The 18,702-nt window shown below is 30.7% G+C and overlaps 1 protein-coding gene and 1 long non-coding RNA gene across 2 annotated transcripts; one reads left to right on the top strand and one right to left on the bottom strand.

Moving 5' to 3' along the window:
- The first annotated feature begins 7,513 nt into the window (after positions 1 to 7,513).
- On the top strand, positions 7,514 to 9,303 carry LOC125191202 (zeatin O-glucosyltransferase-like). The gene is made up of 2 exons (XM_089058800.1): positions 7,514 to 7,616; positions 7,750 to 9,303. Exon 2 carries the CDS (start codon positions 7,856 to 7,858, stop codon positions 9,254 to 9,256), a length of 1,401 nt encoding a protein of 466 aa, XP_088914926.1. The 5' UTR covers positions 7,514 to 7,616; positions 7,750 to 7,855; the 3' UTR covers positions 9,257 to 9,303.
- LOC148926633 (uncharacterized) lies at positions 7,573 to 7,992 on the bottom strand. The gene is made up of 2 exons (XR_016130597.1): positions 7,881 to 7,992; positions 7,573 to 7,743 (listed from the first exon to the last, which is right to left on the bottom strand). It is a non-coding gene; the product is annotated as an uncharacterized LOC148926633 (long non-coding RNA).
- Positions 9,304 to 18,702: the final 9,399 nt, after the last annotated feature.

Raw genomic sequence — 18,702 nt, forward strand, 5'->3', positions numbered from 1 at the left:
ACGCATACTTCCTCCCATCCGTCCACCATTTAAACACTCATTTGGTTTCGCCACATATTTTAAGAAATAGTTTGACTTTGCACTACACCAAAATAATCCGTTTAGAATGTTTTTTACTACCATTAAGGACGCTAATTTGTGTTTTCAAATATACCATCAGCGCTTCAAAAAGCGTCTTACGTCTCAACTAAAATAAGAAAACGCAAATGGAAGCGTCCTAAAAAAGCAAAAAATTAAGTTAGTTTGTTCTTAATTTAACAACGTTTTCATTAAAGAGTCATTTTGATTGGCACAAGGTTTAAAAGTTACTCACTCTGTCCCACTTTATCAGTCTTAGTTTACCATTTTGGGTGTCCCTTCCAATTGGAATATTCCATAAATAGTAATAGAGTTTATATTCTACTAACCTTTTTTAATCACTTACATTTTATTATAAACCTAACATATAAAAGTAGAACCCACATTTCACTATTTTTTTCAATAATTTTCCTTCACATTTCTTAAAATCCGTGTTGAATTCAAATGAGACTCCTAAAGTGGGACGGAGTGAGTATTTAACTTTGTGAAGGAACGCGTTCGGAGAAAGTGAGTTTAACATGGGATCCATTTTTAGTAGTATTAATATTATAATAGATTGTGTGTATAAAAAGTTAATGAAATATATTTTCCGCATCCTAAAAGTGAAATAAATAAATGATTTTATAAATTATTGAAAGCTCAAAATGGTAAAATTGGACAGAGGGGACTGCCAATTTTAGGTAGATGCGTGCAATAAACACGTTGTGAGAGAATTAAGGTGTTTGAATATAAATCTGGGAGTGATTCACGTGAACTCCATATGGTTTTCCAGCTTATTTTCTTAAATACGAAGTCGTATGAACATAGTGACTACAGAAACAGTGTGTTTCCTTGTTCATTAGGTGTCGTATGAACATAGTGACTATAGACACAGTTTGTTTCCTTGTTCAATGAGTGTTTAGTTTTACATTTGTATGTTGTTGACGATTAGTAGTACTATTAATTTCAAACTTCTTTCGAGGAAAAACACACATGTATAATGTGTTGTTAAGAGGTGATATTCTTGTTACACACCAATAACTTATTTGGTTTCATTATGTGTGAATCTATACATCATCCCACCATTACTTGTTCTGATCATGATTGCAGGAGTATGACTAAATTATCTTAGGATGTCGGAAGAATTTATTTTGACAATTCCTTGTTTTCAATTCAAATTATGTTATGTCAAAAACTACTCCACTACATATTACTATTAACCAATATATATTTATATACAAGGTGCAGCTAAATCTATATTAATGAGAAATTTGATTTAACTGAGAAGTAATAAGTGATCATACTCCATCCATTTATCATTAAATATTCTATTCTATCTATCGTACCGTAGTAGAGAGTAAAATAAAAAAAATAATAATCATTTTTGAAAATAAGTGCTAAACGAAACGCTTTTACTATGGTGGGATGGAGGGAGTATTTTTATCAGTGCGAATTTTAAAAAATTGTTTGACTTTATAAAAGAAAGCGATGGAAAAATAGTTAATGGAATGTAATTCCTATTTTTATATATTAGTTTTATAATAAAATGTGAGTACAATTAGTTATTAGAATGCGTGGTTCATTTGTCAGAGAGAGTAAAGTAAAATGAGACATTATTGACAGAAAGACGAAAAATAGAATATCTAATAGCGGATATAGGAAGTATGATAAAAAAATTAGGCCAAAACTCTTAATAGCAGACAGGGGAAGTATGATTGAAAATTAGCAATAGCAAACAAAGGGAATATTATAGAAAATTAGCTAGGCCCGAACTCTAATAAGGTAATTGATGGTTATTATAATTCCAAAGTTGAATTCATCATTCAATTTATTTTCAAATGCTACCAATTTTATGCCTCTCATTCATCAAACTAAAGATTTATCTTTATGATTGAAAGATTTATCTTACAATGAGTGAAAGATTTATCTTTATGATTAATGTATTTTTTTTTATGAGCTTAATACTTTCCGCGTCTTTTGATGGAAGATGAAACTCATTTTCATTGCTAGTCTTTCAATCAACCCAAATATGTATGTACGCATAATACCAAATCATACTATATTTTTATAAGTGCTCAATAATATGAATATGGAATAATAAATATGGTGAAACTAGTTCTACTCATGAAAGTGACGCGAGCAGAATTAGACCTTACGTTGTATGTTGGGATCACAGCAACTTGATACTCAGCCATGTGATCTTAGCTGTTTTGCAATTATTATTTTTGTTTTTACCTCTTCAAATGAGAAAGATAGAGACTATTAATACATTAAATAATGGATGGTTATACAATAGTATTATGATCAATTTTAATCTTATCATCTCAGAAATAAATATTTGTCGACTTTAATTAGGAAACAAAATTGACTTCTACCTGCCCCCATATATAGCTCATAAATATACTCGTTTGCTTCTAGATATTCTCTACGTTTCAAAGAAGATAATTTATTTTTTAAGCGTTACTAAATTTCAGGCAAGGTAAATAAAAAAATTAATTGATCCTATCTTTTTATCAACTGATAAATTTTTATTTTGTCAATAACTCTTGAATTGATGTTGCAATTGAATTAATTTTAAAATAAATATTTCTTTCATTTTATGATAGTCGAGTCATTTTTTTACACTCGTTTTATATAAATGATAATAAATCATTATAATGGAGATAATGCAATGTAAGAGAGAATATTGTAGAGAATAGTCTATCTATATTATTCTGTCTCTTACTTTACTTTTTTACTACTTTTACTATTTATTATGAGTATCATTTTTGTAAAATGAGTGAAACAAAAATCGCCCCAACTACCTTAAAACAAAAGAAGTAAAAATTAAGAAAATACATAAATAAATTTAACTAACACAAGAAATGTTAATTACATTTTGAAGTTCGTTAAACAAAGATCCAACAAAAGAACCTCTTATATAAAACCGCATTAGTATAAGATCTAATGAAACAAAATGCATTATTACAAAGACCTAATAAAGCAAAAAATTATTTAAAAAAAAAAAAAAAACTAATAGAATAAGATATAATAGTATTTCTAAATGTGTTTTACCTATTTTATTGTGATCATAGAATACGAATGTGACATAGGATCCAAATCGCTTTAAGCCTAACAGTTGGAAAGTATATATTGGTTGTACGTAGATTAATTTTATTCAAGAAGTAGTTGCAGGCTTCAACAACAATAAGGTGAGGTTTTACGCCAAGTTAGAGAAGATTTTCACCTATTATAAAACATAGCTCAATCAGAATTTTATTGGATATTGTGGCTCATAGAGATGGGGAATTGCAATAGTTGGATGTCTAAACCGACTTTCTAAATGGTAAATTAGAAGAGAGGATTCATATGTGATATAGTACTATTTATTAGCATTACACCTATTTGCAAGTATACAAAGTAGGAATAGTATAATTGATAAACATATATTTTGCACGTTTTTAAGACCTAGATTTGACTCGTTTCGATTGTCAATCATGCATATTATGTCCATCATTGCATATGTTTCTAAATTTTAGTATTTTTACTTGTTTGTTGAAAAATTACAGAATCGAACTTAGAATAAGGTACAAAAATTATGTGCAATGTGTGTATTTTGTGTATAGTGTAGGTGTAACGTGTGCAGTGTGTGTATTTTATGTATAGCATGTGTGTAGACTGTGTAGACTATGCAGAATGTGCATTTCATGTATAGTGTGTGTATTTCATGTATAGTGTATGTATTTTGTGCAAAGTAGTGTGTTTGCATAAATTCTTCAAATTCAACAATTATTTTATTTTATCAAACATAGAATTTTAAATTGAATTAAATTTAATTTCTTTCAATTCAATTTTATAGAATTTCAATTCCAATTCTATGTATCAAACAGAGCATATAGGTACTAAACTATAGCGTTTGTATCAAATTGGTTACTAAGCTTTAATTAGTATTAAAATGAGTACTTACTTTGTAGTACTACCTCAGTCTCACATTAAGTGTCACATCTAGTGTGAGCACGCGTTTTAATAAATGTAATGAAAAGTGAATTGAATAAGTTAGTGGATTATAGGTCACATTTATATATATTAGTTTTATAATAAAATGTGAGTAGAATTGGTTGGTGGAATGTATGATCTACTTACCATTTATGGTAAAAATAAAATGTGACTCTTATTGTGGGACGGACTGAAATGACAAAACGTGACACTTATTGTCGGATGAAGGTAGTATTTTTTTATTTTGGAAAGTTCTAATATAATTGAATTACTTTTATTTTTAATAAAAATTAATCATCTCATTTATTTTATTTTTTCCCTATCTCTTATTTTATTTATAATTCATTTAACATATTATTCTTACGCTTTGTGCTGAAATAAATTGTCTCTATTAACAAGAAATGGGGAGAAATAGTAAATGATAGGAGTAAATGATTGATATGTCTGTGTGTGGAGATTGATTGACGACGACCAAGACTTTGGCAATTAGAAAACGAATTTTGCAGAAAATATATGAAAATGTCACTACCTATGTAGTTATTCCCATAATATCCTACTCCCTCCGTCCCATATTTGGAGTCACTTATTGTTATGGCTCGGATTTTAAGAAAGAGTGGAAGTGTGTAATAAATGAAGTGAGATGGTGGAGTGTGTAATAAATGAAGTGAGATGATAGAGTGTGTAATAAATGAAGTGAGTTAGTTGATGGTGGGTCCCTTTTTGACTTTTTGGTTTTTTATTTTTGTTTTGGTTTATTTTAATGTAGATAATGACATCTTAATGTAATTTTGATGAACCATGGCGTAAAATTATATGACCAAATACAGAAAATTCTAAATGTGACTCTTAAACTGGAACGGACTTTTATGACAAAAAGTGACTCTTAAACTGGGACGGAGGGAGTAGTTCGTTTGATGCTTCCAACCGAAATCTTATCCCGAAGGTTTACATATACATGCTCAGTATCTTGAAATCGTTCAATAACTGAAATCCAATTATTTAAGTTGAAGATTGAGCCAAAATTTGAATAGGAGGGAGGTGATGTGGCAGACAACAAATCAATGCGGATGATGGTTGTGACTAATAATGGTGAATAAAAATGGAAAGAGAGGTGATTTGGCAGTCATATACTATGATTTTGTGATCAAGTTGTATGAGTTTGATTGGTTCATCATACATGATATTGAAAGTTCGACAATTATTTGTTTGGGTGGATAAGATCCAGCCGTCATTCCAAGTCACATGCCGACTTCATAAATACGGTGCTTCTTGTAATAGAATTTGTCAATCACTAAATTAGTGATATGGATAAAATGAAATCTAATTTAATTTCGACATTATATAAATGAGTCAAGATACGTTGTTACGAGTCAAACTATTAAGAAAAATGTAATTGAACAACGAGATAATATTAGTCATGGTGTTTAATCACTAGCCAAATGAGTAATTTTTGCGATTGACTAGCCTAAAAAAAATGGTTTAAATAATATTCCTTCCGTACCTAAAGAATATGTACTTTGAGTTCGGTACGGATTTTAATTCAAAATTGGTAAAATAAGAGAGATGGATGGAGAAAAGTAATTAAAGTATTATTAGTGGGTAATGGGTCCCACCTCATTAGAGAGGAGAGTTTCCAAAATTCGAAGGTGTATATTCTTGTGGGACGGACTAAAAAGGAAAGAGTGCATATTCTCATGTTATTCGCAGTTTTCTATTGTTGTTTGTTCCAAATTACTTACACGATTTCTATTTTAAGTAAGATATGGTATTTAATTAATATATTAGAGTTAATTAAGTGTTTTCTTATTAAGCGATTTTTTATTACACTTAAAATACTAAAATACTAATTTAAGTAAACTAAAAATCAATCCAAAATTTATGTTTTAAAGTGAAAATGCGAGTAATATTGGATGGAGGGAGTAATAAATAAGAAAAAGATTAAGAAAAAATGATTAACGTGTTATTAATAGAAAATTAGACCGTTTATTAGTGAAAATATAGTAATATTAGATAAAGACTTATTTTTGCGGATAGAACAAAATAAAATATAAAAAAAAATTATTTTTCATAGTAATATTGTAAGAGGAGTTAAAAAACAATTTAAATATATTAAAATATAAAGTAATATGTTAAACATATTCTTGTAACTCAATTGAGATGCCCATGTCGACATGGGGCGATTATGAGATTTGTCTAAGTTCAATTTATAAGAAAGACGTGTAGTTGGAAGCATTAGATACAGAGTACTTGTTTATTGATGTTGAATAAAGATTGAGTGGTTGCTTTGCATCATCTTTTGTCTACTACTTGAACTTAGCAGCCAAATATACAGTTTTACTCACTTTTACATCTTTTTAGCTGATTAACTTGTTGGATTGTGTTTGGTCAAAAATGACTTTGACTTGACTACTAATAAATGTAACTAAACATTTTAGCAACGAATATAGTAGATTAGTAGATGAACGTGATATATTTATTTTTTGAATTCTGATTCCCAATGCATGAGAAATAACAAATTAAAGCTAGTCACAATAAAATTAAAAGGAGCTATGTGAAAAAAAATCAAGGGATTAAATAACTAAATGTTAATCATCCCCACGTTGCAATGATAAATTTACTGAATTTATATATTTTCAATTTTACTTAAATTATTGTCATCTATTAATATTAATATTTGTAGATAAATATTCTCAATCTCAAGCAGTTAATTTATAATAAAAATAAAATAAAATAAGAATATAATAATACACATGGGCCAAACAAGAGTAATAAAATCCAAATTAATGAATTACAACATATTTGGGTGTAATCTAACAAATAATTAAAAGAGAAAAAATGAAAACAATTTTTGGAGCTAATTTGATAAGGCCCAACTAGTTTTTCCTACGTCAATTTTTTTCAGCCCAATAAGCCTAGAAAACGACTCCAATTGCATAAAATAAATTTAGGCACTTACTCAAGCATTTACAGCAGCCCATCTAACATACAAGAACTCATAACTTGTCATACGTAAAAGAATGCCAAATGCCCGATCAAAGCATCTTCGTAAATGAGTAGCAGTGCCAATAAATATCTCTCCGGTTATCATTAAATGTTTCTTATTTTTTTATTTGGACAGACCCCAATAAATATCTTATTTTATTTTAACTATTTTCGTAAATGTGGTCCACGTTTCCACTTACTTTTTTCACTCGCTTTCCTTCACTCACTTTTTTCGTAAATAAGAATTTTTTCGTAAATAAGACATTTAATGAAGACATAAAAAGGGATTATCTGTGAATCCGACATGAAGGGAGTATAATTGGATGGCGACGGCAACTGAGCGCCGGTGACCAAGTCGTCTAATGATCAAAGTCTCCGCACAAGGATGCCAAGTCGTCCACGATAGGGACACCCGCATAAGTCACAGCGCATGTGCTAAAGTCCAATGAAATTCCCATCCTAAATTTCCTATATAAATAAAAAACCATATAAAGTCATATGAAGAATTGAAGACATACATCAAATTTTTCAACATTTCAATTATTAATCAAAAGGAGGAGAAGTCGAAGACCAAGCTGTATTGCGTTAATAGCTCCAAACATGTAAAGTTGAATCATAAAAGTCTAGTAATATCCAAACATCATCATTTCTTGCTAATACTATATTCTCGCAGTCCTCAAGACAACAACATACATAATTGAAAAAAAGCTGATATATTTTGTTACGTGCCTGCAGCGAGAGCGCAGTTAGTTCCAGAGAGGCAGAGTCGCAAGAAAAAAGCTTATATAAACGACAACCACAAATCCTTATAACACAAGTAAATTGAAGAAAAAGCTCTCCAATGGCAACAAACCAAGAAGAAGTACCTTTAACCGTGTTGATGGTGCCGCTGGCGGCGCAGGGCCACCTCAACCAGCTCCTCCACCTCTCCCGCCTAATGGCCGCCCGCGACATCCCCGTCCACTACGTGGCCGGGGAGGCCCACATCCGCCAAGCTCGGACCCGCCTCCACGGGTGGGACCCATCCTCCATCCACTTCCACCACCTCCCCACCCCACCCTTCACCAACCCACCCCCCAACCCCAACTCCCCCACCAAATTCCCCGCCCACCTCATCCCCTCCCTCGTCTCCTCCATGCACCTCCGCCAGCCCGTCTTCGAGCTGGCGCAGAGGCTCGCACCCACCACCCGAAGGCTGGCCGTCCTGTACGACTCTTCCCTCCCCTACGTCGTACAGGACGTGCCAACCCTCCCCAATGCCGCGGCCTACTGCTTCCACAGCATCGCCGCCTTTTCTGTGTATTCCTTCCACTGGGAATACACTGGAAAAACAACCAAGCTGAAGAACGAAGCCTCCTTTATTGAGCAGGTTCCATCTGTAGACGGATGCTTCCCGCCTGAATTCGTGGAGGTTATGCAATTTCAGCATAACCTCCCGAAGATCAGCTCGGGAGACATCTACAACACGTCGAGGGTGATCGAGGCCGCCTACCTCGATCTCCTCGCCAACGAGAAATCTACCGGGACCGGGAACATCTGGGCCGTCGGCCCGTTCAATCCAGTTTCGGTATCCGAAACCGAAAGCAAGCAGTTTGAAGAGAGAGAGGCATGCTTGAAATGGCTGGATACACAGAGCTTGAATTCAGTGATTCTGGTTTCGTTTGGGAGCACGTGTTCTTTGTCGGATGATCAAATTTCAGAGATTGCTGAGGGATTGGAGAAAAGTGGGCAGAGGTTTATATGGGTGATCAGAGACGCCGACAGAGGTAACATCTTCCAAGGAGATGTGAGGAGAGCTCCGTTGCCGGAAATGTATGAGGAAAGGGTGAGAGAGAGGGGGCTGATTTTGCGGGATTGGGCCCCGCAGTTGGAGATTTTAGGCCACAGGGCGACAGGTGGGTTTATGACGCACTGTGGGTGGAACTCATGTATCGAGAGCATAAGCATGGGCGTGCCAGTGGCGGCGTGGCCCATGCACTCTGACCAGCCCAGGAACGCGGTCCTCATGACCAAGGTTCTTGGGATAGGGGTGGAGGCCGCAGAGTGGGCCCATCGGGACAGGGTCGTCCCAGCGGCTGCAGTGGAGAGCGCGGTGAGACGATTGATGGCTTCTGAGGAAGGAGTGGAGATTAGGAAGAGGGCTGAGGAGTTGGGGGATGCTGTGAGGAAATCTATGCTTCAAGGTGGGGTTTCTGTCAAGGAAATGGACTCATTCATTGCCCACATCACTAAATCAGATTAAATGTCCTTACTCTCTTCCAATAAATATTACTACATATTTTGTTTCTACTACAAAATTTTATGCAGTGTTTTTTTTTTAATTAATAAAGGAAGTATAAAATATAAAAGATGAAAAAGTAGAAATTATATTATTTTTATTTTAAGAAAACGTTCCATTTTTCAATGAGATTTCGCCCAAATTTGACCTAGAAAGAAGGGGAAGAGATATACTCCATTTCCAAAGGAGTAACAACAGGTTTAATCAATTACGACAACGACTATCAATAATTTATGATATCACTTATCAGGAATTCATAATACCATCACAAGATAACAAAAAATTCAGTCTTATCAATGTTAACTTCAGTCAAACAAAAACATGTATTTCCTCTATCTGACTATAATAAAGACTTTTTATTTTGGACACTTATTTTAAAATAATAATAATAATAATAATAATAAATAATTTAAGTGGAAATAGGGTAAAATAAGATAGATAATAATAAAGAGAATAATCTTATTCATATTATTATATCTCTTATTTTACTCTCTCTCCATCATTTTTTAAAAATAAGTGTTTAAAACGAAACAAACTCCTCTACTACAAGAGAACAAAGGGAATACCAAATAGAACGCTGATTTTACTTTTATTTAATTTTTACGTTATTATTTGAAACATTCTACTAATTAATTGCTCACCAATTTCACCGTCAGCTCTCAATTGCCCAGCTGTCATACCAAAACAAAAGTAGTCAAAAACAAGTGCAAGTGTTGAATAATGGATAAGATAGTGGAAAGGAACGAAAATAAAGGAGTTTGCAACGAGACGAGGATAATGCATCGATGCCAACTTTTGAAGTCTATCACAAGGGCATGAAGAAAGAAAAAAAATTGAAATCAATTTTGATGTGTTGCGAAAACCTACTAATAACTTTTGTTTGAGAAGTTATCATCAACTGTCAATAAATGGTGCAACCTCCGTATCCTAAAATTTGTCCCACTTTGATTCGGCACCAATTTTAAGAAATGTAATGGAAAGTGAGTTGAAAAAATTAGTGGATTGTGGGTCCTACATTCATATATTAGTTTTATAATAAAATGTGAGTAGGAATGAGTTAGTGGAATATGAGGTCCACTGCCAAAAATGGTAAAAGTGAAATGGGACAAATTTTGAGGGACGGACGGAAATGGAAAAATGGGACAAATTTTAATGGACGGAGGTAGTAATAGTGAAACAAAATTTATCGTTTTATTTACTAATATTAATATCATGTTTGGTATGACGATGGAATGGAATGACATTTCTATTTTTATTCTATTTTTGGTTTGATGCATTTAGCCATGGAATGGTCACCACCATTCTCCTTTTCTTCTTATTTTAGATTTTTAAGAAAACATATACTAACATATTACTCTAATATATTTCAAACTCAATATCATCTAAATCTTATAATTTTTAAAATTATAGTAAAAATTTTAATTATTGAATTTTTTCAAACACTACACTCACACACTCACATACTATATACACACTGATTCACATAATACATAGAGTACGTCATAGACACTCATACTCAGACATACAATAACACACGCTACATGTAGTGTGTATTGAGTTGCAAAACAATCATACTAATGCTCTCTCCGTCCATCGTTAGGAGTCCCGTTTTTTGACGGTACGAGTTTTAAGAAAAGCTTTAAAAAGTGGGTGGGAAAGAGTTAGTGAAATATGAGTCTCACTTGTATATATTAGTTTTAAATAACATGTGAATAGAATGAGTTGGTGAAATGTGGAACCATATTACCATTTATGTTAAAAGTGAATCGGGACTCCTATTCGCTGACGGACTAAAATGAAAAAAATGAGACTCATATTCATGGACGGAGTAAGCAATATCTTTTACTTTTAATATCTTTATAACCCCCAATTTAAAATTCTGATAGTCATAAAACAATTAATAAATGAAATCCATAAATGTGGCTGTTCGTAACTTCGTATAGAGCCATGTACAAAAAGAAGAAGACATTTAAATATTCAATGATCTGCTATCCAAAATCATCAAAAGTTCACCACTAATCTCATTTTAAAATCAAATGCCTACCCCAAGAGTGCTTCCCAATTCTAATGTATGTCCAAGTAGCGCAAAATTAAATAGACTATGAGATGAAAGCAAAATATTCCATCCGTCCCCGCATAGATTTTAAGAAATATAGTAAAAAATAAGTGAAACAGTTAATGAAATGTGAGTCATACTTTTATATTTCCGTTTTATAATAAAATGTAAATTAAATGAGTAAATGAAATATGAAATATATGGTCCATTACCAAAAGTAGTAAAACTTATAAGTGTCAATTAATTTAGAACGGATGAAAGTTGAAATTGATGTCAATGAACGAGGGATGGACGGAGTAAATGATTATTAGGCCGTAATATGCCAAAAATGCATGCTCAATTATAAGCCAATAAATGAATTAGACGATACTACTAGTACTTAAGAAAAACATGAGTTAAATGGCATTAAAAACAAAAATATAAAATGTAAGGGTATGTTTGGAGGCCCATAACTTCAATGGGCCTTAGATTTAGGGCTCTATGTTTTAATTGAATAATTCAAAGATTCAAACTCGCTGCAATTGGTATGAAAATTAAACCATAAATAGAATAAATTTTCAGTCAACTAACATCAACTTTCACGTATAATCACTACACTGCATTGCACCTATCAAATAAGAGGGAGGAATGGAGTCAAATACAATGGATTAATGGAAAGAAAAAAGTAAGAGGAGATGGTGCTGAATTTTCACGTTAATGAATTGTTGGTATAAAATTAAATCACTTTAATTGAATATTAATTAGAATACTCTATTAGCATGGAGTTGTCATTTACTACACTTCTTATTTGGTCCAACTAAACCTATTTAATAAGTACTACTTGATTTTAACGAATGCGTTAAATTCACGTATTTCTTAAAATTATAGAGTTGGATTATTTACCTTAGATAGCTAGCTTATTACCTTTTATTCACGTTGCAAATTCATATTTGAATGGCATTTTTTTAAATTAAATGAAAAATCTAGGTTTCAGAAACAAAAGAAAACGTCATTCTCCCATTTGTAGTTCTTATTTTCTTCTCTTATTCTTCATTGAAAAATATACAACTTCACTAATTATAAAATGTTTAATAGTATATTTATCAAATCGAAGATTATGACAAGATCTTTCATTTGACAGTATGAAATAAAGAACAAATAGATAGTAATAGTAACATAACAAAGTTCATACTACTATACTTATTAATCCTAATTGAGATTGAAAAGAGTGGTTTAATTGAACACTGTTTTAAAATAAGAATTTATAAAATACCCCAATTAATATGTTGTGGGATTTTAACAATAATTTTTATTTTAAGATAGTTTCCGATTGAACCACTCTCTTTAGGTTGATTCTCAAATAGATTTTAAAATTACTTTTAAAATTTCATCTACCATATTGGTTAACTGGACTGAACTTTTATTTGATTTTTCTTTTTTTCTCTCGTTTTCTTTTTCTCCCCTGCAAATTAGAGTTTCTTCGGTCGTCTCAATTCAACATTCTTATTATCCAATTATATCATTGAGTATAATTATAGAAAATAAATTTTAGAATATATTAAATTCATCTTCAAAATTTCTATATCCAATAAAGTTCGATATTATGTCAATAATTAGGGATGTACAACTCCCAAAGCCAAAAGTATGACAATGAAAAACATCACACTAAGTTTTAACTTATTTTCCCTACGAATAAAATATCTTGAACTACATATAATAATTTTGACAAAATGTGGCGAAGATAAATTCCTCCTAATATTGAATTAAAAAAACCTCCTCTGCAATATTTTTATTAATATTTTCCAAACTTTGTGTAGTTTCCCCCCCTCTTTGCCTTAAGAGCATCTCCAGCAACACCCTTCCGATCCCGTCGGACGTCGGAGAGGCTTCCGGGAAGGACGCCCGGGACGTCCGCCATTAGGGCGCAGAGGGACGGACGAGGACGTCCCGTGAGGAGGCGGGAGGGGCGCGGTCTTCGGTGGAAGGGCGCTAGGACATCCGCCATTGTGGCGACTCGCGGACGTCCCAATTTAATTTAATTTTTTTTAAAAAAAAAACTTCTATATATACGGCTCGTTGTCGAAATTTTAATTTCGTAACGTAAATTGAATATTTGTGAATTTTTTTTATTGTAGGAAGTCTACGCGGGAAGGGCGATGGGAAGTCCGAATTGTGCAGTGGGAAGTCCTTGTGACGTGGTAGAAGAGTGAGAAGTCCTTATGACGTGGCAGAAGATATTTCTGGGTAGGGCGTAGCATTGGAGATGCTTAAGGCTATTTTAATCAATCTATCCCTATTTATTTAATGTCTGTCTTATCTTCCTTTCCTTTCTCTATTTTCTATCTCTATCATTTATTTAATTCATAATTTCATCTAGGCGGAAAGAGCCTATTAATTAGACAGAGACATTAATTTGCTCTCAAATAAATTGTTTCTTTCTTATCTTCCTTTCTTTTCTCTGTTTTTTCTCCCATTCATTATTTAATTTATAATTTCTTCTACACGGTTTAGGGTTATTACTTTTCAAAACAAAACATTTCCTCGATATAAAATTTCTTGTGCATTTACCAAAAATATATCGTTAGTATCTGATAGGGGAGTGATCAATTGCTAACTAATTAGCAATCCCAAATTAAGACTAAATCTTAGCCATTAGATTAGAAGATCTAGTGATTGAAATAATGCTACATGAATTATATTTTTAATTAAGAAAATTAAAAAATAAAATTAGAGGGTATTAATGTCATTTTCTTCTCATTAAAATCATCTTAAAACGTTAAATTTACGTAACTCTCTCGATTTAAATTATTTTTCCGCAAAAAATATATCAAAGTAAAGATAATTTTATAAGGATTCCAACGAGATCTCAATTGCATATGTTTCGACGACGTTCGGATGATGAAATTTGATATTTTTTATTTTAGTTTTCGTAAATGTTGATAACCAGATTTTTATCAACAAATACATCAAAAAATCTCAATAAAACCATGTAAAAATCTCAATAAATATGTGTTGGTATTTTTTTGTACTAGTGTTGATATTCTCATGTCATATTGTTGATATTTGTAATACACTATGTTGATATAAAAAAAATTCACGAAAATTATCATATGATAACATAATGACGATATTACTCTTTTGTTGATATTTTGTCTATTATTTATTGAGATTCGTAAGATTTAATTTCATCCACTCATTTTAAAATTTAAAGGTGAAGATTTATCTTGATTTTGGATTAGGGTGCTGTAAGCATTAGAATATCATCCGCCTTTAATATTGTCAAATACGACGAACTTCCGTGGTCTCTTGCATTATTTGAAACTTCATTCGCATCGAGAACTATGTCTTATCAGGAGTAGTATTTTTATATTCGTACAATTAATTAATTTATTATGTGTGTATCAATATTTTCATATTCGTTGATACCTATTCCTACTCCAATTTATTTAGCATTAGTTTTTTTTCAAGTCAATAAATTGTCATTAAAATTGAATTTGTAGATCTCTCATTTTTTTTGAAGTACTAACAATTACTATTAACAATGAGAAGGAAAAAATAAGACGAAAGAATAATTTGAAAAATGGAGGAAGAAATAAGAATAAAAAAGTTGAATATAGTGGATATAGTTATTAGTAGATAAAAACTTTTAAGTTAAAAAATTGAAGAAAATAGCATAAAATGTAATAAAATAGTGCAAAAGTTATTCCAGTGATATTATGTTAATGTTCGATGATTAATGGTGCTAATAAAACTCATTAGGGACCGCAGAGGTGAAAGTAGCAATATGCATGACCTAAATTTTCAATTCACTCTATATAATAAATAGGGCAAATGACAGAAAAAGCACAATATGCCCCATGAAAAAAAAAACAGCACCCTACTAGTCTCAATTTATTGATGTAGTCCATATATATGTCAAAATTAATACGCGGATGACCAAGTATGTGTCAAACAATATCGTTTAAGTAGTTGAACATTTTAGTCTACTTAATATTTTCTGACTGCCATATTATACATGATTTCCTCCCAAATTTTAATGTTATTAGGCAATTACAAAAATGTCAAAAAGTTTTATCGTATATAATTAGCTATATTTAATTAAAGTTGGAAGATTGATATATAACTGAACAAACTTGATAATTTGTTCAACAAATTACTCTATAAAATATAAAATAAACAAAAAAATAAGAGATGAAATTTATAAATAAGAAAAAATGAATGAATATAAATAAAAGATTACGGGTATGTAGCAATAATGTATAAAAATACTACTGCATACTACTGAATTTTATGGTTTACCCCATTAGAAAAAAATGAGTTTATAATTTAAAAATATGTGGAGAATCTGGATTTCTGACATGGTCACTTGCACCTTTAGCAACGGTCTAATTTTTAAGGCTGAATGGTTCCCACAATTTTCTTCTCAAAGACTGGTCACTATCTCATGCACCATCTTCATCGTATATCATTCCTTTATCTAAAACAAAAATTTAATACTACTACTAATCATGAATGAATTTAATTATAAAGATCTTTACTGCTTATTTAAAAATATCCCTTCAATTGATTGCAAATAAAATAAATATCCCTTCAACTGATTGCAACTAAAATAAAATTAGTCTTCGATTTTATTAGTTATAATTTAGAATCCATGGTAATAGTATTGGGTTCAGTCTTTAGGTCTATCGGGAAAATGTCAAAGTTTGATTAAAATAGTGTTGATTTCGTGGTACTTCACGCGTATTTTTGTGATTACCGATAGTGTATAATCAACTTTTTTATAAATAAATAAATACTGTTTTTCAAAAATAGAATTTTTTTTGAGTCTGTTAGATACTCTTTATTATAATAAATACATCTCACAATCCATTAATACTAATTTCACTATTTTTTCTCTTTCTTTCTCTTATTTTATTTAATACTAGTATTTATTTTCTTCATCTCTTTTACTTACTAATTTTGCATGAAAACTCGTGGCGTTTTCAAAGTTCCTATTTTTATAAAAAAGAGGAGTATAAATATAAAGGTTGTGCCACGAAGGATTCAAATCCGAGATCTTTGGCTTCAGACATTACCTCTCTATCACTTGGCAACTCACACGCACATAATCAATTCTTCAATAATTGGTTCATTTTATTTTTATAATATTTAATAATAGACTCTACATTCCATAAAGTCACTTTATTTATATTTTATTATAAAATTAATATATAAATAATAGTCCTTCCGTCCCATGAGAATATGAACTTTTAGTTGAGAATGAATTTTAATACACAATTTGTAAAGTAATAAAGAAGTAGAAAGAAAAAGTAATTAAAGTATTGTTAGTGAAGAATGAGACTCACCTCATTAGATAATTTTTTTTTTTCCAAATTTAGAAAGTGTTCTTATGGAACAGACTAAAGAGGAAAGAGTGCACATTTATGTGGGACGGAGGGAGTACTACTTTTGTAAGTTTAGGTTTGGTACTAGTAGGTAATTTCATTGTTGTTACGGACAACAATGGTAGGTAATTTCAAGTTTAGTGATAGGGAGTTTCGAATAAAAAAATATTCCTTTCGTCCGCGAATAGAAGTCCCATTTTTCATTTTAGTCCGTATATGAATAGGAGTCCAATATTTGATAATAGGGTCCTACATTTCACTAACATTCCACTCACATTTCATTTAAAATTAATAAGTACTATATACAAGTATGATTCATATTCCACAAATTTTTTTTGCTACCGACTGTTCTTAAATTTCAGTTAAAACTTAACGATCATACGTGTTTTGACCAAATTACTGATTTAATTATGAATTTATTAGCCAAATTAACTTAGTTAATTTAATATTAAAATTTATAAAAAAAATTACATATAATAAAAATTAAATTAAATTAATATTTATACAAATTATATTCCATTAAAATTTATAAAATATCTTACCTATAATAATAATAATAATAATAATAATTAAATTTGTGAATATTTTACTTTTAATTCAATTTGAATTTGATTATAGGTAAAATAATAGTATTTTATTAATTTTAATATTTTTTGTTATATGTAAAAAAACATTTGTATGAATTTTAATATTTTTTTATTGTAGATATTTTAAAATTTTTAATTCTATTAAATTAAGTATGTTGAATTTGCTAATTAGATTCATAATAAATTACTAATTTGATAAAAAAAACACCGTTAAATTTAATGAAAATGTTAAATTTATATCAAAATATATTGTATGTGACAAAAAGGTATAGTACCACACTTATGGGATGTAATCAATTGCTAACTAATTACCAATCCCAAATTGAGACCAATTTTCAACCATTAGATTAGAAGATCTTGTAGTTAATATGATGCCAAGTGTAATATATTTTAAATTTAAATAATTATTAATTAAATTAAAAGGGTATTAATGTCAAATCCTAATTATAACTAACTACTTTCTCTCTCCTCAAAATCATCTCAAATATTTAAATTTACGTAACTCTCTCAATTTAAATTATTTTTTCGCAAAAAATATATCAAATTAAAGATAATTTAATAAGGATTCCAACGAGATCTCAATTGCATATGTTCCGACGATGTTCGGGTGATGAAATTTGATAAATTATATTTCAATTTTCGTACACGTTGATAAGCAGCTATTTTCAACAAATGCCACAAAAAATCTCAATATATTGTAGGCAAAATCTCAATATTATGCATGCCCAATCTCAATAAAAATGTGTTGATATTCCAATGTCATATTGTTGATATTTGTAATACACAATGTTGATATAAAAAAACACTCACGAAAATTATCATATGATAACATAATGACGATATTACCCTTTTGTTGATATTTTGTCTACTATTTATTGAGATTTTGTGAGCTTTAATCTCATCCACTCATTTTAAAATCCAAAGGTAGAGATTTAGTCTTGATTTTGAATTAGGGTGCTAAAAGCATTAGAATAGGACCCCACACTGTGACTATTGTTTAGAGTAAATGTAAGAAATTTGGATTTTAGGCAAATGATAATTGAATTGAAATGCTTCAAAAGGCAAATAAGACAATTTGATTTCCGAGCCTTTAGTTTAGCTTTTGATATAGGCTTCACGTATATGTAACTGTTTTTCAATTTACAAAGAAGTGACTCGTTGTTAATTGTAACTCATGAGTTTTAACATTGGCCACTTGCATTTATTTTAATTTATTAATAATTAAGCTAGATTCCCACCTATGTCCCAGCGTGTTTAACTCGTTTTGAATTATAGTTTATTGTAGTATAATAGATTAATAGTAGCATAATTATTTTTTTGGCAATGCATGTTACATCCATTAATGAGTTCTAATACTCTTTGCTTTATGTACTACAACATGGACTTACTCAAATCGATTATTTT

This window comes from Salvia hispanica, chromosome 5, assembly GCF_029641045.1.
Source record: "Salvia hispanica isolate PSC_SH4W2 chromosome 5, Shi_PSC_v1, whole genome shotgun sequence".
Classification (NCBI taxonomy): Eukaryota; Viridiplantae; Streptophyta; class Magnoliopsida; order Lamiales; family Lamiaceae; genus Salvia; species Salvia hispanica.

Bases quoted from the DNA above. Each gene is read 5' to 3' on its own strand.
- LOC125191202 (XM_089058800.1), top strand. From the start codon at position 7,856: ATGGCAACAAACCAAGAAGAAGTACCTTTAACCGTGTTGATGGTGCCG.